The sequence below is a fragment of the Lichtheimia ornata genome, assembly GCF_029851405.1.
Source record: "Lichtheimia ornata isolate CBS 291.66 chromosome Unknown scaffold00008, whole genome shotgun sequence".
NCBI lineage: Eukaryota > Fungi > Mucoromycota > Mucoromycetes > Mucorales > Lichtheimiaceae > Lichtheimia > Lichtheimia ornata.
In genome coordinates, this window is record NW_026695328.1 from 455,732 (window position 1) to 476,118 (window position 20,387).

Here is a 20,387-nt window from a genome sequence, read left to right on the forward strand (position 1 = left end):
CAATCAGCCACGCTGGCTAGCCCGCTCAATTTTTTTTGTAGCTTTATTCTCTCTCTCTCAACACCTACCAATGGCCACCAACAACGAACTCTTGGACGACGTAATCTTTGCAGCTCGCAGTGGCGATCTCGACGATCTCAAGAATGCCAACCCCAATGCAGACTACTTTGTCACCAAAAATGATATGGGCAACACTGCTCTTCACATGGCAAGTGCCAACGGACATGAAGGTCAGTTTTACGCTTCCCACTTTAAAGACCACAACAACTGACAAAGTAGGTGTATATATAGATGTGGTAGCATGGATGGTTGAAAAGCTCGCTGAAAGCAAGGGCGATCAACTTAAGGCTGTAGTGAACGTTCAAAACGAAGAGGGCAATACACCTTTGCATTGGGGCGCGTTGAATGGTCATTTGGCTGTTGTCGAAATTCTTGTCAAGAACGGTGCTGATTGCAAGGTAAAGATAGGAAGGTTTTGTGTGTGTGTGTGTGTGCGTATCATGGTTAACACGAGGCGATGATGTTGTAGATCAAGAACAAGATGGGCAAGACCCCCATTTATGAAGCTCAGCAACGCACTCACGAAAAGGTGGCCGAGTTCTTTTTGGCAACCATGATTGATGAAGAGCCTGATGAACCTGTGGATGAAGACGAGCAATTTGTCGAGAACGGATATCAAAAGCAATAAGGATCCTCTTTTTTTATCATTCACCATTCATCCTCTATTCGCTCGTCACTTTCCTCTCTCTCTCTCTCTCTCTCTCCTCGTTTCATCTCTCTACATGTGTATTATCATTTCTTGTTCATCACAATAGATAAAAAAAAACTAGCATCAAGCATTATATTATATATAGCATTATTCAAGGGGTCAAAATGTACAAGGATGGATGGAATGAGAGTGGTATAGATTATTGCTTAGCAACCTGGGCGGCAATTTGAGTGAGAACAATGGATTGCATGGCATTGATTGTGGTTTGAATGTCGCTCATATCCACCGACAAGACATGAAAGGTGCGTTGCTGTTGTTGTTCACGCTTTGCATTGGCTTCCACCAAGTGTGATTGATATTCGCAGATGCGGTTGATACACGTTGATTCCTCTTGGGATAGTAATGAACGTAGAGTGGGTTCGGATAAGGTAACAAGGAAAGGAGCTACAATGACGCCCTTGTTTTGCATGCTCACAAAACGGTCCATATGATCCAGTAAACCATGATCCACCAATGAACCTTCAATAATGATAGACTTGCCATCCGTCATCGACTTGTACAAATCCCCGTCAAGCCCTATATACCTACTTAGTCCTTTGTTGATGCGTGTGCTCTCATCTCAACTTACCTTGGCATACCAACTTCGATTCCTTTACCAAGGTATCAATGAAATCAGTGGATCCATCTTCATCATCTCCTGGTAACGACCATAACCTTGGTGGTAGTTTGCCGCTGCGCGACAAAGGAGACATGTCAGCCATTGACCATATACAAAAACGATGGTTTATATACGTTACTCAATAACTGTATGCATGAGATCATAAACGACATCCGTCTTGAGCACAGAGGATAAGTTGAGACGTTCTGAAAGGGAGGTTGCTATGGTGGATTTGCCGGTGGACGCTGTGCCTGCAATCAAAACAACCAGAGGTATCCGCTGATGATGGAAGCTACAACATGATGCATGGTTACCGTTGTCCTATCCCTTCAAAGAACTACTATTATTGTTACCTTTCCAATGTCCTGTACCACTGCACATGCTCGTCTCCATAGCCATGCTGCTTCATAAGAGCAAACAATTCCCTTTGTAGTTCTTGCTGTGCCACGTCCAACTGGTTCTTGTCAACGAGTCGCTTTTTGAGATCAAGTGCAATACGCAAAGCATGGCCATAATCGACACGAGCTGCGGTCAACATGCGAGAGAGTAGAAATCGGGACAAGACATAGTAGTGCTGATCGGACAAATGGACACGCACTTTGACAAAGTCATATTTTGACGACGAGCTCTTTTGTTGTTTTCTTTGTTGACGACCGTTTTGCATTTAAGAAAGGAATAAAGATCTCAAATCCAGCAGCGATCAAGCTCATGGTTCTCTCTTCTTCCAACAAATACCTCTCTTAAGTCATTAAAGCTCAGTGTTGTGTTGTGTGGCATTTATTACAACAGTCGTATACGACCTTTTTATTATTACTATTATCATTTGCTTTTTGAATTGGGGGGTTAAGCCATCAGACCATAGCCTCTTCCTTGCCACGTCCATGGAAAAAGGAAACGGGCGAGATCATCAACTGCTCATGGCGGCCCAAACGGGCAAACATCCACAAGCACACTTCACTCTTAGAAAGGGCTATCACAGGTCATCGTCTGACTCGGAAACTGTGTCTAGTTTATAAAACGTAGACTGGTTATGTACTGCATACAGATCCTGTAGAGTACGGTCCTAAAGAAAAATCGAGTTCCCCAAGTTGCCCCTCCTTTTATAACTTTCGAAGGCTGGGTTTGATATTGGGACTTTGTTTTATCGCCTACTTTGATTGGATTGCTCCTCAACCCAGCCGAACATGCTCGAAAGAATTTTTTTGCAATTGAAACCCAACACCTTGACAACCATCACAAGTGGCTTATGTTCGCCTATAAAAGTTTGCTGGTACCTGCTACCTTTTACTGTTTCTTTACTCAACAAATTATAAAAGTTGATGGCTACTTATGTCGCGGTTACTTTCGACAGTGATCAATTGATATTCGCCATGAGCTTGAGAATGAACCAGGCTCCTCTTATCTGTTGACTGTCCATTGACCTCGTTGGCTTTCAGCTCGTCAGAGGGGTACATTTACCTTCCACTCTTGCACTATAAAAGAAAGAAAATGATTACCAAACTTCCCAAAGAAACATGCGCATCGGCAATTGAAAAGGCTATTGTTGGTAGTTGTCATCATCCGGTGGTCCTGCATTTCAATCATGCAAATGAATTTATTGTTGTGTGTATATGAAAAAGCAATCCTATTATCTACAGCTCAGCATGTTCGGGTTTGCTGCTACTTTCAACATGGCCTTCATCATTGACTTGTTTTCCAGCATGGATACGATCTCGTAGTGCTTCCACTTGTTGATCATACACCTCCCACTCTGGCAGTTGTCTACGTGCCCGATCCAACTTTGGTTCTTTTGTTAAAGGATTGTTGCACTAAAAGAAACGACATTAGCATCCCTTCCCATTTGCGTTCGTTTTCCTTTTGCATACCAGGTCAATGGTCTTGGCTTTTGAAAGGCTTTCGTCACTACACCACGTCTCACACCACAACCATTCTTGTGGCAGTGAATGGATAGGCACGATATGTTGCATGTTGTTGGGTAAATCCTGATCAAGGTTGGCAAGTGAATTGGGATCGGCACTGAGTTGTTGGTATTGAGCACGTAAACGATCACCAGCAGCCAATTGCCGGAAACGCACCAGATCAATCACATATAAGGCACTAATATGATAAGGCTTGCCACGCAAATGATCTCTCCAATAACCTTGATTCCAAAATCTGAAGCCATCCATCTCGGTGCGATCTTTGCAAAAGGGGGTATAGCCATAGGGTGCACCATGCAAATCAAGGTCCACAAGCTCTTTCATATCGGTACGTACAACTTGATCCGCATCCACAAAAATAACCTTATCCAGATCCAATGGGAAGAGCACATCAAGGAAAAGAATCTTGTAACTAGTAGAGGGAGGTTTTTGTGTGAGCAAAGCAATCTCAATTGAATAAAAAAATGGTTGTCAACTTACCCCCAAATGGTGCGTTGCTTTTCTTTTTGTGCACGAAGCCAAGATGGCCATTTGTATGTCACCATCTCGTAATCAAAGCCATACTCTTGAGCCATATGAGGAATGAAATCCTTGAATGTGGGTGATAAAAAGTTCTCAATAAACCAAAACTTGACGGTGCTGTTGGTGTGCTCCATAACCGATGCAATCATAATCGACATGAATCGCTCATACAGATGACCAGATGCAACCGAGAAAATGTTGATATCAGCTTGCTGCTTGCTTTCCACTGCTGCTCCATGTTTCTTGGTAAACAATCTATAAAAGGACAACAACCATAATGAGCATCATGATGGTAGCCACATTCATCTTACTCACTTGTCAGTGATCGAAGACCAAAATCCTCCTTCATCCTTGCTGTTGGATGGCTCTGTCAATACATCCTCATTTTCCATGCCAGCATTCTTGCGAACTTGAGGATAAACGGTAAGTCCTTCAAACGACGTCAATGCCAATTCCTTATGAGCATCACTGCCATCCTTGGACGTTTGCCATTTTCCTTGCGTGCCAACACTTTCAATGTGATACACTTCAGTGGATCGTCCTTCACGAAGAGCAAGTTGCCATACACCAGGTCGTGCCTTGAGTTGGAAATAACCGAGATTGGCCATGACAATGGTATCGGTCATAGCGGGCTTCGTTTGAGTGCCGAGAACAAATTGTAATCCACGAGGAGGACCACGCGTTGCTGAATCGACACAATGTCCTTCCACCAAAATATATTCGAGCTCATACATGGCATAAACCGAAGTGGTATCATCCAGTTGAATGTTGTCAAGGTCCACATTGGCTTCTCGAACGGTCACGTGCCATGACTTTACGATATCCATGCCTAATGTATAAAGGGCGTCTGCAGGTGGATCGGCAAAGTAGGCGGCAGGCGTGGTAGGTGCACCCGTAGTTGGATCAAACATGACTTCACGATCAAACACATAGCGATAAAATCGTTTCAAAGGGATCTCATCTAGGCTTGATTTTGGATTGAGATACACTTCAGCATAGACACCATCCATGCCAGCCAACGCTTCAATGATGGAAGACCATTTTTGAGCTGTTTCAGAAACTGGATCCAGAATCACACCAAGTTGAACAAATGCAGCAGCACGATCACCCAATGTAATCTTCACGTGGTCACCTTGTAATTCTTGGTAAGGTCGCTCACGAATCGTTGGTCGTGGGGATTCAAATACATCTTGCTTCACACTGCCCTTGTCGAGTTCAATCAAAGTGGCGACAATAGTAAGGATATCAGCAATGGGTCGATCAAAAGTCATGTTTTGCACGGCAACATGAACTGGTTGAATACGTTTGTCATTCTCAAATCTGAGCAAGCTGCCGAAATCTTCCTTGGTAAAGGTAACGCTTTCTTCGAAAGGACCAATAACCTATGGCAGGCGTAAAAAAGTCAATGTCAAGCTCAAGAAGATTTATCCAAAACTCACTCTTCCATTGATAACGATGCCTTGAAAACCTTCCGATAATCCAAGTCCCTCCAATACTCTAGATTGCCTATGCACGGCTTCATTGGCGAATGACTCAACAGCAGGTGATCCAGGAGCAAAGACTTTGACTTGCTCAGGTGCCTCTGATAATGACTCATCCTTGGTGGCAATAGCGGTATCAATCAATTCCCGAAGATCCTTGTTGCCATGAAGCATTTCACGGTAGAGCACAGTGGAGATATCATTCAAAGTCGCTTTTCCTGAAGGATTGTGGATCAATGCAAGGCGAACATTGTTTTCGGTTTCCTATAATACCATGTAAGTCATTGATCCACACACATACACAAAAGAGGGCGAGATGTATTACCAAGAATCCAAGTGCCTCTGATGCAAGCTTGAGACCAGGTACTGTGTCAAAGTCTGCAATCACCCACAAATTGGTATTGACCGCCGTGGGATCTTTTCCTGTAAATCGATGCAAGTGTCAATCACACAGCCTATATTCAATGGATCTCATTGCTTCCTCTTACCATAAATGTAATGGATATCCTGTTCACCAGTCTGAAGTGGAAGCATAACAAGAGGACGATGCTCGGATACAACAATGTATGGATTGCGTGATGATGATACGTATGGCTTGGACATGAGATGGTTGTAGATATCCTCATCCTGATCAAGGTCACCAAAATAGACATCGCGTGCAACGACTTGTGTTTGCTCGTTGATACCCATCATCAATAATCTTGGCCATGGCTATCGTTTTCATAGCATTAGAAACCCCCTTTCTATGATACACTATACTTTTTGGACTTACCTGCTCGCTGTTGTACTCGATCAATTTTCCATTGAGAAACATGACGGAATCTTGGGATGTAACGCCTATGCGAGCAAGCAACCTTTGGGTGTCCACGATAAAAGCCTCTCGCTCTTCCAACAGCGCTTGAAGAGATAAATCATGCTCAACCTCATCAAAGGCCTTCTTGATCATATCCATAGATGCATTTTGTGCCTTTGCTTCGTTTAGCTGCGAGAGCACATGGTTGAGAAAAGCCAATGAATCAAGCCTGCTCTTGCTTTGTTGAATATGGGAGAAGGCGATTGCAGCCGCAGTAGCTAATGGATGGCCAAAAAAAAGAGATGATTAGATATACATCATTAGCCATGAAGAATCATCAACTCACTGGGAGAATCAGCTTTAGCAACCACAGGTAAAACACCAAAGCGGATAGGCGTATTGCGTTTGATCATATCAACCACCTGTTGGGTCATGCGTGTCAAAGACTCTTGTGATGCAAGGTCCTCCACCATCACCAAATTGTAAATGTTGCGACCAATTGCTCTCAATTGACCGGGATAAACAGGCTTGAGCATCTATTTCATAGCATGGTAAATACCTAATAACAGGTTGAAGAGGAAAAAAGAGACATTACTTACATCCATCATATTCTTAGACCATGCTTTGTAACGTTTATCTTTTTCCAAATTGTTCAACCAAATGACAAGCTCGCTGCGAACATCAAAGTAATCCGTAGGTTCTCGAGCGCTGGTGCTTGATTCCATTTTAGCGAGTGCTGGATCAGTCATGACGCCAATCGCTTGTTCTGCTGTAAAGCCGATACGTTCAAAGATCTCGATCAATTCCTGCTCAGTCTTAAGGGTCCTCACAAGCCTATGATACATCGATGTGAGACGATTCCATCAAATCCATCCATCCACCACCATCATGCTCATAACTTACGAGAATGGATCCAAATCTTCAGGTTCGATGGGACGTCCATTAAGCCAAAATGCGTTCAATCCACTCTCCGTCAAAAGCCGTTGATTATGGGTGACTTCTTCGACAAGCGGTTTCTGGAGAGTGAGCCCGCTCACACTCTTTGCATAACGAGGGAAATCTTGGGATAATTGAACCAACGCTGACATGGGATCTTTGGCATTTTGAACAAATTGGGCAGCCTTTAAACCAAGCTCTATTGTTTTATACGCATGGTCAATGTTTTGCTCATCCTGACAAATCCCTTGTATGTATTGTATACCTTTAATCTCATCCTTGGAGAGTGGTTCAATCTCGGAAGGCGTATCCTCAAATAACGTTTGGCTGATTTTCTTCCCAATGCTAGCCAATTTTCCCTTGACCGATGTCTCTTTGTTTTCTACAGACCTTGCATGTCAATCACCTACATGCACATCATCCATTCTACTTTTGTTGACCTACCTCGATCATCAATGACCAAATAATCAGTCTTTTTCAATGCCAGCTCGACACCATATCCTGCAATTGCTTGTTGATGATGATCGCCATTGCTAACAGGCTTGTAACGAATGATGTAGGCGAAATGGGGTCGTTCATGCACAGCTTTGGAGAGGATACGATGAAAGTCCGCAAATATGGAAGAAGTGATGTCGGTTGTGTAGATGATGGCCACGTGATGAACATCTTGATGGGTCATCATGATATGATCGAATGGCAATAGCAAGTCGGGTCGATAAGGCAATCCCACCACCTTTTCAATCAAATCGCTAGGATGGCATACAACAGGTGTCTTGAGATCTTGTAACACCCACGTATCACATGGAATATCCGAATCCCCATATTGTTCACGATAATGCTGATGGTATGCTTCTACACGCGGTGCTGCTGCATGGATGGCAAAGGATGCTTTGGCGATACTGGTAGCGCGTTTGGAGCCTGTATGGTGTTGTGCTCGGGCCACCGCGTCCTTGTAAACAGCTTCAGGTGTATCGAGATCGGTAACAGGTTGCTGCACGTAATCGTTGACGAGTGAAAAGTAAAGCGTGTCATTGTTTCCAGCCACTGTTTCACTATGGTACATGTGTCAATGCACAGATGAGAGAAGCCATGAAGAAAGCTTACATAAACTCGACCGTCAATGGAGGAGATGACCAAGGGGCTGTGAGTGTGAGTTCCACTGAATGTGCACACGCGGTAAACGCGTACAATGATGCGAACAGGCACAAGACAACCGCCTGCATTGCGGAAAAGCGAGGAAAAGGGTAAAGGACAAGGCGCGGGATCTACAGCAGGAAAGATTAAACGTGGCACAAGGATAGTAGCAGCATCGGCGACAAGCAATTGTAACTCATTTAATGCAGCTTTACACATTGCATGCACAACGAATAAAGAACACTCTAATCGTTGACAATGATGCCATTTGCATCCATGGGTCATGGGATAATATCAATTAGAAGATGCATTTGAGGACAAGCGACGGAGGTCTTCGTGTTGCTAATTACTGCTGAAGCGACATTTGTAGCTTCCAAAGGATTCCACATCAAGACTTTCACCCGTGCATTGATTAGCTATATGTGATACCCATTTTAGAATACATGTTACTTTCATCTTCGATACCTAGACAACTATCGGATACCACTATAAATTACATCAATTACTATCTTGGGATTGCCCATCTTCGAATTCAATTCGCATGGTCAGAAAATTCTTCGAGCATAATTGATCAACTTTGTTCCAATAAAGACACCATGCTTCATTCCAAATGTTGGTGAGAGGGCGTAACGTGGGAGAGACTATGTACGGAGAACTAGCACATAGGTAGCACATTCCTCTATGTGGGATGATGTACTCTTTGTTACAGCGTAGTAGCTCAGTCAAATCAGCTCGGAACAACGAAGTTGAATGATGGGAATAAATGTCTGTAGCAGGAGCATCGTTCCCATGTTATAGAATTGGCAGCACTTTCAAAGTGGAGGAAATGGCTATTAGCTGCCAATTATGAGCTATTACTGATTAGTGAAATGAAGTATCATCCATTGATCCTTCCAATCATGCAAAACTGCTGGGTTACACAAAGACACCCCTCTGCATCTTTTGCTCTATCAGAGTCAAGCTAATTTACAATCAACAAAGAGATCTCTCCATATACCATCACGCTTGCAGCATAGTAAAACATAAAGGTGCCTGTATCTCCAAACTTTACAATCAAATGTGGGCTCTTTAATAGATCAACGTGCTTGTCGGGGTCAAAGGAATCCTTTATCAAAGTATGAAGTTCATCGTGGGCGATCCCAGATTTCGCAATGTCGCTACCAGCCAAACTGGATCCAGGGGTCGACCTCTTGAAAATTTTTTCGACGACCAAAAAATACTTTTTGGGCTGTTTGCGACATTGAACGCGAAACTTTCACACAAGGTGCTGTTGGCCAAGCCGAGCACATTGCTCTATTCAAAACCCCACGTTTCATTGTAAAGTTCGGAGATACAGGCAACTTTATTTTTTTACTATGCTGTAAGTGTGATGCTATATGAAGAGTGGTCTTTGTTCATTGTGAAGTAGCTGGACCCTGGCAGAGCAAAAGATGCAGAGGGACCTCTTTGTGTAACTCAGCTACTTTGCATGACTGGAAGGATGGAAGGATGATACTGTATACTACTGACAATAACCCATACATTGCGAGCTAACAGCAATTTCCTCACAATCGAAACTTTTGCCCACTCTATTACATGTGAGCGATTCTCCTCCTCTAGACATTCATTTCCATGATTCAATTATCTTGATCCGAGCTGATTTGGCTGAGCTACGGTCAAAGAGACATTACATCGATCCACACATCAGCATACATTCGAATGTCTCAGCTGATTAATCCTTGTTCGATCGTAACTCAATCAAATCAGCTCGGATCAAGCTACTTGAATCATGGAAATGAATGTCTGGAGCAAGAGGATCGTTCCTATGCAGTGGATCTCGCAATAATGATGATTGGATAAAAGTCGCTATCAGCTGTTAATGTATGACATGAAAATGAGGGTTGCGTACCTGTCATGCATGGTCCCTGAAGTCCAAACTTTTTAACCCAGTTACACAAACACGTCCCTCTGCATCTTTTGCTCTGCCAGGGTCCACCTACTTCACAATGAACAAAGACCATTCTTCATATAGCATCACGCTTACAAACATAAAGGTGCCTGCATCTCCAAACTTTACAATGAAACGTGGGGTTTTGAATAGAGCAATGTGCTCGGCTTGGCCAACAGCACCCTGTGTGAAAGTTTCGCGTTCAATGTCGCAAACAGCCCAAACAGTATTTTTTGGTCGTCGAAAAAAGTTTCAACAGGTCGACCCCCAGATCCAGTTTGGCTGGTAGCGACATTGCGAAATCTGGTATTGGCAATCTCGATCGTGAAACGACCACACACCATTCCTTTCACCCCGCCGAGCACCTTTGTTCTATTAAAGACCCCACTCTTGATTGTAAAATTTTGAGATACAGCTGACTTTATGTTTTCTATATGTTGTAAGCGTGATGCTATATGAGAAGTGGTCTTTGTTGATTGTAAATTAGCTGGACCTGATAGAGCCAAAGGTGAAGAGGATCGTGCTTGTGTAACACAGCCCACTTTGCATGATTGGAAGCATTATTGGATGGTACTTGTACTCCATGGAATGGATAGCATGAATTGGAGGCTAATAACCGCTTCCTGCCATTTGAATGGGTTGCCCATTCTATAACATGGGAACGATGCTCCTGCTCAAGTCCAACATTTCCATCATTTTCAACTTTGTTGAGCCGAGCTGATTTGATTGAGACACAGCCAAAGCGAGAGTACGTCAGGCCGTATACAGCAATGCACTGCCTATCTCTATTGATGTACCCTTTGTTTAAGCGTAACTCAGTCACATCAGCTCGGGTCAATAAAGTTGAATGATGGAAATGTTGGACTTGAGCAGGAGCATCGTTTCCATGCAGTGGATCCATCCGGCAAAAGTTGGGAATGGGACAAAGTGGCTGTTAGCTGGTAGCTTAGAAAATGGAAATTGAATATGGTGTACTCTTCAAGAACAAATGTGGTCTTTGGCCTGAAAATGGTTCCAAGGTAACTTATTATATAGATAGCCTCTTTTTGTATACTGTATATGGATTGCGGGTACATGAAGATGAATACTATGAGATTGCAATGTGGTTGTGTAAGCGTGTAAGGTTAAAGTAAGATCATAATTCTATAGATATAAGGTCAATCCATTCAACGTGAAATCAAAGTTTGCGATGGAAGCAAGCAACCTGAGCCGCTGGTCTTTATTGTTGGTATATTACATCTATCTACATACATCTTGAAAAAGTTCAGCTGCTCGTATCAACAATGTTCTTGATGGTAGTATCTAAATCGGCCTTTCTTGAGTCTTTGCTCTGTATACTTAATGCATTGAGGATTATCGGTTGTAAAGGGACTTAGCGTTAGAGAGAAAAGTGTATTTGCCATCTTATCAGCCAACAGGCAAATCCCTGCTGAGCTCAAATGGGTATAAGCGGCATGAAAGCTGTCAAGATGTGGTAAAGTGATCAATTGACGAAAGAATGAAAGAGATAATGAAGGCTTGATATTCTCGACTCGTAATGTCTCTAACAAAGGAACCCTATGCAATAGCACTAGCAATTCTTTTTCGTTGAGCTCCGTAGGACGTAAGGAGATGTTGCGTAAATTTGGCAGGTGATGGACCATAGCAACGATAGCATCAGAAGACAACGCTTGATCCGTTTCCAGGTGCACAGAATGTAAACACGAGGCCGAGTGTGTATGACTGAAAAAACGTGCAAGTTGAGAGCTTTTTGCAGCATGTTGTCCCACCACTCGCATGTTGATTTCCCGCAATTGTGTCAGCCGTGCAAGCATATCAAGTAATTGAATGGAGCTTATACTTGGGAGATTGATCGTTTGCAGAGAGGGGCATTGTTGTAGTAGACGTGTAATTGTATCATTCTCATCCTTCATATCATCAAGGCTCATTCTTCGGATATGCCGTGTCAATTGGCGTCGTATGATGTCGTCAATGATATCATTTGAATATGAAAATAAAGACAAATCCTGTATCCCCGTTTCCACGATACGGTTGTCAGGGTGCCAATGATGGTGTATCCATGATAGCTTGTGTCTCGTGGTGAAAAACATCCAATCGATATAAGCCAACTTTGGGCAATAGTCGAAGATCACGCCATCCAAGTCCTTTTCTCCTGCCACACTTAGGTATCTCAAATTCGGACAACGGCTCAAGATGGGTATCAGGTGTCGGAAACTACATTGTCGCCATCGATAGCTAACATGGAGAAAAACGAGGTTGGTGTTTACATTGACAGCTGATGATGATGATGATGATGACGTCCGTTGATGGGGTTGTTGTAAGGGCGTCATGGGATCGAATGTAATCTTGTGTGCTGTTACATCTTGTAAAATAATATGTGTCAGAGTGGGACACTTGAGCACAAGAGCAGAAAGAAGATCGGTCAATTCTCCACCGAGATACAGACAATTCATCAATAGCCTCGTCAAATGCCGAAAACGTTGTAAGCAATCGATGAAGGAGGTGGTGTCATAAGGCAAGTAACTTCTTTCCAATGCTAATCGAGTTGAATTAGACTCCATCATCATACTTACACGCTGATTGTTACATACCTAACGACTTGATATTCGTACAGCCTTTAGCTAGAAGCATTCGCAATAGGATATCCAATCGGCCATCTTGTCGACTTGAAACGATGCTCACGTGCTTGACATGCACCCCAAAACACTTGTGCAAGAAGGATAATTCACGCGAATAGTCTTTGGATCCTTGTAGTGAGAGTCTGTGCCAGAGCCGTTCAGTGTAAACAGGCACCGCGTCCTTCCACGATCGACACACAAACAAGCACTGGATGCAATCGTAACGGGGAATGAAGGAGAAGATTAGGACAGTGACATCGTATGGCAGAATGTGCATAAAGCTGAGTTGTCTGTCATGGTGTTGCAAAGAATGGCACATAGATAGGCTTAGCCTTTGTGAAGGAAAAGTGAAAGGGGCGGGAGAGGCACCATTGTTGGGACATGGGAAATGGCACAATGAATATTCCCATGTGGCCCTTATCGGGTTATCTGTTATCTTCAACTCACATACTACGCTCTCGCATACCGCTGTCACATCGTCTGCTCACCTCAAGCATATCCATAGATGAGCTGTAAAAAAGATTTACAAATAGTAGCGGGTATAACAATATGATTCCTATCATTGCGCACTCTAGGTCACGTGAGTCATCCTTTCTTTGGGTCATCTACGGTATTCATCTTTCTGCGTGGACCGTGTAATATCCATGATACTACCATTGTGCACCACGATTATATAGTAAAATCCAAAATTGGAAGCGTCTGGCACAAGAGCCGGTGCACTGCTTCACTTTGTGTATGTGAGATCACAGCTATTACATAATTAGTTAAGTGTCGGCAACTCCTTGTGATTGGAAGATGCTGTGCTTCATTGATATAAAACCTCACACAGCCAAATGTCTCAATGATGACTTATACAATACGACCATAGGGTAGAAATGAAAAGCATTTGCACGAGCACCTTTTCCTTTTTCTCCCCTCCTTATCACTTACTATTACAATAGGCAAGGTTTCTTCTTGATGCCTACAGCCAAAGAGTTCCCGTTCACATTACAAATATCATCGGCACACGTTTTTAGCAGGGATGGTGATACTCAAGGTGGGTCAACATCTTAAGTAGGCTGCAGCACGTTGATGATGCGCAAGATGCTGTAGTGCTTTCCAAACCTCGAATAAGCACAACCACGTGAGTGCAGGTGATTCCAGTTAAAGAGATGCCTTTCTTTTCACATGAGGAAAGGGTCTCATTTTGAGCATCATGGATTTCTCAAGAATCGTTTGTGACCTCCTAATGAATATTGGCTTAACCTAAAACAACATCCAAGAGAAGCAGGTCATTATCATACGAGTCGTATTTTTGATCCAGAATCCTCCTTGATTTGCAAGTGGGGAGGCGGCAACTGAATCTCCTATATATTGATGAGGCGCTGCGGCAAAAAAATGCCCAAAGCTGGGTAGACCAGAATTCATGCATACCGGATACGACGTCGATCCTTTCTCACGGTTCCACAAGGGCAAGCTTTTTCCAAGGTGCCTGATTCTCGGTACCAAAAGCTTCATTGTCACATATTTTCACATCTTTTCAGGCAACAAGATCCATCACGCAGATCACATAGTGCTGCTTACAATATCCATGGATACATCAAAGAACGATTGAATTTGTTGTATGTTGATAAAAGTTACGATCCGCTAACAAACAAACGACATGCGCATTTGCTACAACAGTAAGGCACAGTAGTAACACGCAAGTTAAAGTGGAGATCAACGTCGTGAGCTGGAGGCAACGAGTGTAATAAAAAGGTCGTCTCACTCGCGCGAGAGTCACCTTGAAAATGCTCGTTTTCGAAATTGGATCAGGGGCATTGTTCAACGATGATCATAATAAGCTTAGGCATTTCCAGAATGTTTCTCGTTTGTGGCACTCCAAACCTTTAGTTATATTGTGCACATTAATGTCCTCACCAAATCAAGGTTGGATTATACCGTGTCAGCGAAAATGATATCCCCGGGTCGTCCAAGAAAGTACAGCAGTGGGAGGATGTAAATGCGCCTCATTGTAAAAGGGGATATCGAATGTACGCAGCCACCTATTCAAAAACACACCTATAAATACTGTGGTTTCCATGGAAACGTCTTTTGAAATCACTTCTTCATTCCTTCTTGTTAGACCCTCCCTCTTTCCTCTCCTTCTTTCAATATGAAGTGGTTCAAGGCTGGTCTTTTCCTTGCATCTGTGCAATTGTTAGCAACCGCTGTTACGGCTTATGAGAAGCTCGACGCATCCAAATTCACCTTGAAGGGTCATCCCAACCGATACGACAGCCTTATTGCCAAACTGGATGATGCTTTGCCCAACGTTAGTGTTGCTAAGGTGATTGCCGACACCAACCATCCCATGAAGGCCTATGCAGGCCACTCCAACTTTGTAAAGGATTTCACGTAAGCTTCTTTTTTTAATACCAAAACGTTTCCCTATGATATTTTATCCTTACAATACATACCGATCCATTTTATAGATGGGACAGAAAAGCAGGTTACAATGACCAGGGAACAACAGGCTGGTATCCTCAGGGTATTACCACCTCCTCTGATGCATACGACAAGGGCACCTATGGCAAAAACGATATCATCCTTGCATCTTGGTATGACCACGACAAGGATGGCGTTAACAAAGGTGTTCGCATTTCTTTCATTGACGCCAAAACCAAAAAGTATCGCAACGTATTGTTGGTTGTTCCTTCTACTTCCGCCAAGGGTCACATCACCTTCCATCCTGTCAAGGTCCATGCAGGCGGCATCATGTGGTATGGTGATAAGCTCTATGTCGTTGACACCAAGAACGGTATCCGTATCTTTGATTTGAACCATATCTATCAAGTGAGCATTGGTAATGGCATTGGTCATGTTGGCAAGGGCAAGTACCAAGCATACAAGTACAAGTAAGTCATCCCATCCATGATACCATAAATAATAATAATCCTCACTCACACACTTGTTTACCTTGTTTACATAGATACGTTATTCCCCAATGGGGGTAAGTACAATAGAGGCTGAGATGTTTTGGAAGCCAATGATGACTAAATATGATTGTAAAATTAGCCATTATCTCGCCGACAGTGCTGAAGCCAAGGACTTTAGCTATTCCTTCATTTCACTCGACCGCACCACTACCCCTGACTCTGTGCTTATTGGCCAATACGATGTCAAGGGAACCAACAACCGCATTGTTCGTTTTGATATTGATGCCAAGACTCGTCTTTTGAAGCACTCCAGTGGCACCACCGCTACCGCTACCGAATACTACAACATGGGTTTGAAGTCCATGCAAGGTGCTACATCCGTCAATGGCCGATACTACTTTTCTTGCAGCCGTGGTCCTAGCAAAGCCAGTGACTTGTACACATGGGTTGTTGGTGAAGAACCCAAGGTCCATAAAGGCGTTTTATCCGTCGGCAGTGAAGATCTCGCCTACCGAAAGCAAAACGACGAGTTGTGGAGTTTGGGTGAACATCCAAACAAGCGCCCTGTTTATGCCATCAAGGCAGGCAATTATTAAGCGTATAGAATGATAGCCTTCTTCTTTCTACATCATATCCATACATTAATCCAGATTTCCATGAGTGAATAAATCGATCATTGATCATCACAAATTCAGCCTGTTTGTGCCATGTCGTGAAGGTTAGCGTGCTTCACAATTCATTTAAGCACCCGCACCTTGTCAATCATTGTTGTTATTACTGTTATACTATTCTACCCAGGTTTCCATCTTTTGACGCCATTGCCATCGTCAGCAATAGAATACAATATTACTTTCAGGAGGACACTCATAGCACTTTCTTCTTCGTAAATGGAATGCTGACACACGTGGCTCCCTTGGACACATTATGGTTCAATTTTTTAGTGGTAGCCATCATTGCTCCCATGGATGCGTAGTAGTAGTGGATTTGTTTGATTGTGTGACAATGAACATGTCATTCTTTTCATAGACATGGCGTAATCATCATCAGGTTGAGAATGCCAAAGGCGGTGCATATGCTTCAAGACATTTAGGTTGGGCATGCTTTTATGGCTTACAGCGTTTCCTGTGCCGTTGATTCATGAGCTGTTGACGATCCGCCTACTATTCTAAGGTGAAGCTTGACCACTTTTCAAATCAATCAATCACGACTTCCTATGGCCAATAATCCTCAGACTCACGCACACACATAAAAAAGAGAGGCCGTTGTCACCTCTACTATCGCCCATCTCTTTCGTCTATTCGACTGCTTATGCATATCACAAGGGAATCCATCGTTTACAAAGTGCTGATGAATGGTATGGTGAATCAAGATCAAAGTAGCAAGGCCCATGGGTAAATTGCCATCAAGTATAAAAGAGCCTTATCATTTATTAAAAGAAAGTCAATACATGGGAGCAAGTTACCATGACATGATGGCTATATTAAAGTGTGTCAAACTCCTGGTGGAATGCATGGATTAAGGTTTAAAGTGCTTCTGATGTTGTAGAACCATATGTCAGCTGATGTGAAGCACTGTTGTTAGTAGTGTATGTTTACTTACTTGATACCCGAGCCGGTTCCCTGGTGATGATGATGATAGTGTGCATAGTGTGTGTGTATACAAAAGCTGTTTGTGATCACCACGACCGAGAGAGGAGAATTCGCCTTCCGCGCTCACTAGTTGACTATCTTGGGTTTCTTTCCTCTCACATTATTCCCTTGCACTCGACAGCCATCGTCCAATGTCCCTCATCCATGTCTGAAAGTAGGGCTGTAGCATATCCAAGACAAGTACGTATATCCAGTAAAGCCATGGTTCAGCTTGATAACCTTTGTTCTCTTCTCTTGCAGCGGCGAATACGGCATATCAAGTCTTTGGCTGGCCGGAACATTGCAGCAACCCATGAGGACGAGGCATTCCTGTCTACTGATAATGGCGATGTGGACATCGTGTCAACATTTGTTGTAGCGAGTCGTTCCTCGAGTGCGGTGACATCACGAGCATCGTCGCCTTCTGCCCAATGGGATAACACGCCATCGCGATCCAAGAGTACAGCCTTGCATCGACGCACGGGTTCTGTAGAGCCTCCTCCACCCCATTTATTGCCAGCAACGACTATGCGACGTTCTGAGAGCTCTTCATCGATTAGCAGTACAACCGTTGAGGATTCATCCATGACCAAGAGTGCATACAAAAAGAAACAACGACGTCCCGAATCAATGATATCAACCACAGCAGCATGTCCCGTCATCAACAATAGCAACAACACCTATGGCAAAGGATTGCTAGATTGCTATTATACATTGCACCTATCAGCAGAGGAAATGCCGTTTTATCGCAGTGAAATCATCCCCAATACCATTGATCCCACGTTTCGAGTATTGGATACATCTCAAGGGTCGTCATGGTATGATGGTGTCCAAACGGAGGTGGTCGTACGCCTATGGGCTCGCCATTCATTTCCAGAGTCTGCTACTCAAACGGGAGAACAGCATCATGATGCCACCAACAAAGCTGCAGATGATCAGGATTTTGAACTCGTTATCGAATGGCACGTGGATCTCAATGCATTGTCATGGATCGGTAAAGTGGTAAGCTCATTCAAACACCACCCCAGGGATAGCAAAGTAGAACTTACATCTTTCTTTTTTCAGTTGCAAGATATTCCAGGCGCCTTCCCTGAAAACACGTTATTATTTGAATTGGATGATGGTTTCTATACCGCGCCAAATATTGTGGTATGTATGTTGTCGGGTGTGTGCGATATGAAGTATACTTACTTTGGAATACCTATAGTCCAAGCTCTTGGCCCAAAGCAAACGATCGAGTTTAGCAGAGCCCTATAACGACATGGACCAAGCAAGTGTCAATACTGAAAACTCAATAAATAAGGTAGTACCATGCATGCAACCCATGTTTATGCAATGCCATTGACCTTTTCTTATGCACAGATAAAGCGATCATACACATACGATCATCTCTTAAAGTAAGTCTTGGACCGAGCTTCGTCGAATGAAATCATGGGCTAACAAATGGGGTATTTCGTTTGAAGGATCAACACACTAAAGGCTTGCGTCTTTGATACCCAACAATCTGCAAAAGAAGTACAGCAAAATATGAATGATCTTTTAATCAACGAAGCGGATCGATTCCGATTGGTAGGTGGTTTGATTCTGATATGGGAATGTGAGCACATGGTAATCCATGATTAGGTTCGCGAACGTAATTCAAGGCAATACAAGTTGGAAGGGATTGAAGGACAAATAGTAAAAAAGAATACCGAGATCCGAAGAGGCAAGGTTGATGGGGTGAAAGGCATGAGGTTATATGCTGATGATAGACTCTATATAGATCGTCGACGCATTGCCGAGTTACGTGAAACACTAGAGCGAAGGAAATCCAAGTTGAATGAAGCAACAGAACGATTAAGGCTGGGACAACAGGATTTACAAGATAGCGAGGAGGTCTTGGAGCGCAGTGTACAAACGCATCAACGATTGTTTCACAAATTGAATCGACGTAAGAAGGAATTGATTGCCGATCTATTTTCTATATACCCTATTGAACAGGTAAGATCTCGAGGAGTGAAGGGCCTTGAAGGAGAAGAGATGGATGGATGGGTGGGTGGGGGTGAAGAGGTCTCTTTTTTTTGTTGGTTGATCATGTAAGAAACAAAAAAGTCGCTCCATGATGTACATCAGTTTTGCATACGTGGTGTTTATCTGCCCAACTCGGTTTATACTGGCTGCAATGACGAGTCTATCGCTACGGCCCTTGGTTTTACTGCCCATTTGGTATCCATGCTTGCATTTTATCTCAGTATACCTTTACGTTACCCGATTACCCCAATGAGCTCTCGTGCCACCATCAAGGATCCTGTATCATCCATTAATGGACCCACGACGTACGTACAACAACCAACCAATCATCACCATCATCATGATACTAATGCAATGTATAGTTTTCCTTTGTATGCTAAAGGAGTTGATCGATACCGATTCGAATTTGGCGTGTTTCTTCTCAACAAGAACATCGAGCAGCTGATGAATGCCTATGGATTGATTGTGATGGATTTACGACATACGCTTCCCAACATTCATTACTTTATTCAAGCCATTCTTACGACATCAGAGTCATCAGGTCCTACTTCAGTGTCAGTACTTTCTATATCCAATTTTGCGAATCAACAGCATCCAACATCTCGTCCTTCTTCTTGTACACCGCCTACAACGACTACGACCACTGATATGGATGATGAACGTAAATCAAGCGAATCTTTGACGAATGGATCAATTCAAGTTCAGTCCTCACCACCCAAATCCTCTTTTGAAAACGATCAATTACCCAAACATCTCACACTACAACCCATCATTTCACCTGCGACACCATCTCCTTCTACATCTACCGCCTCCGTCACTTATTCCAAATTTAGCAGCTCTCCAAAACACCATCATCATTTGGGTTCCCCGGTAGCTCTTGTCAGTGCATCTCAAGCCATGGCTGCTCCCCCTACTTTAGATACAGTAACAACTACATCAAAGTGGAATTCAAATGATAAAAAGTAGACGTTGTTGTTGACCATGGATATATATTTACTGATGGATACAAGCGAAAAAAGGATATAAAACAGGATGTTGATGATGGTGGTGGTGGTTGATTATGATTGAGGACTAGTAAGTTAGCTATATATATATATATACGAGATAGAGAGAGAGAGAGAGGGTCTTTCGTTGCGGCACTGCCATGCTGATCGA

The 20,387-nt window shown here is 43.2% G+C and overlaps 6 protein-coding genes across 6 annotated transcripts; 3 read left to right on the forward strand and 3 right to left on the reverse strand.

Moving 5' to 3' along the window:
* Positions 1–70: 70 nt before the first annotated feature.
* On the forward strand, positions 71–688 carry O0I10_002787 (uncharacterized protein; the record flags this gene model as incomplete). The annotated part of the gene is made up of 3 exons (XM_058482867.1): positions 71–230; positions 292–458; positions 530–688. The coding sequence occupies 3 exons, from the start codon at positions 71–73 to the stop codon at positions 686–688; spliced, it is 486 nt and encodes a 161-aa protein (XP_058346434.1).
* A 220-nt stretch (positions 689–908) lies between these two features.
* O0I10_002788 (uncharacterized protein) lies at positions 909–2,031 on the reverse strand (the record flags this gene model as incomplete). Its single annotated transcript, XM_058482868.1, has 4 exons — positions 909–1,285; positions 1,338–1,441; positions 1,507–1,659; positions 1,721–2,031. 4 exons carry the CDS (start codon positions 2,029–2,031, stop codon positions 909–911), a joined length of 945 nt encoding a protein of 314 aa, XP_058346435.1.
* Positions 2,032–2,998: 967 nt separating this feature from the next.
* Positions 2,999–8,241, reverse strand: O0I10_002789 (uncharacterized protein; the record flags this gene model as incomplete). Its single annotated transcript, XM_058482869.1, has 14 exons — positions 2,999–3,175; positions 3,233–3,698; positions 3,767–4,063; positions 4,124–5,190; positions 5,248–5,553; positions 5,615–5,712; positions 5,778–6,000; positions 6,062–6,360; positions 6,429–6,618; positions 6,682–6,916; positions 6,986–7,217; positions 7,284–7,400; positions 7,463–8,070; positions 8,123–8,241. The coding sequence occupies 14 exons, from the start codon at positions 8,239–8,241 to the stop codon at positions 2,999–3,001; spliced, it is 4,434 nt and encodes a 1,477-aa protein (XP_058346436.1).
* A 3,115-nt stretch (positions 8,242–11,356) lies between these two features.
* Positions 11,357–12,974, reverse strand: O0I10_002790 (uncharacterized protein; the record flags this gene model as incomplete). Its single annotated transcript, XM_058482870.1, has 2 exons — positions 11,357–12,615; positions 12,671–12,974. The coding sequence occupies 2 exons, from the start codon at positions 12,972–12,974 to the stop codon at positions 11,357–11,359; spliced, it is 1,563 nt and encodes a 520-aa protein (XP_058346437.1).
* A 1,857-nt stretch (positions 12,975–14,831) lies between these two features.
* Positions 14,832–16,190, forward strand: O0I10_002791 (uncharacterized protein; the record flags this gene model as incomplete). Its single annotated transcript, XM_058482871.1, has 4 exons — positions 14,832–15,073; positions 15,151–15,573; positions 15,648–15,668; positions 15,734–16,190. 4 exons carry the CDS (start codon positions 14,832–14,834, stop codon positions 16,188–16,190), a joined length of 1,143 nt encoding a protein of 380 aa, XP_058346438.1.
* A 1,254-nt stretch (positions 16,191–17,444) lies between these two features.
* Positions 17,445–20,198, forward strand: O0I10_002792 (uncharacterized protein; the record flags this gene model as incomplete). The annotated part of the gene is made up of 9 exons (XM_058482872.1): positions 17,445–18,224; positions 18,288–18,371; positions 18,430–18,525; positions 18,585–18,619; positions 18,686–18,791; positions 18,846–18,927; positions 18,985–19,202; positions 19,314–19,537; positions 19,595–20,198. 9 exons carry the CDS (start codon positions 17,445–17,447, stop codon positions 20,196–20,198), a joined length of 2,229 nt encoding a protein of 742 aa, XP_058346439.1.
* Between the last annotated feature and the right edge of the window lie 189 nt (positions 20,199–20,387).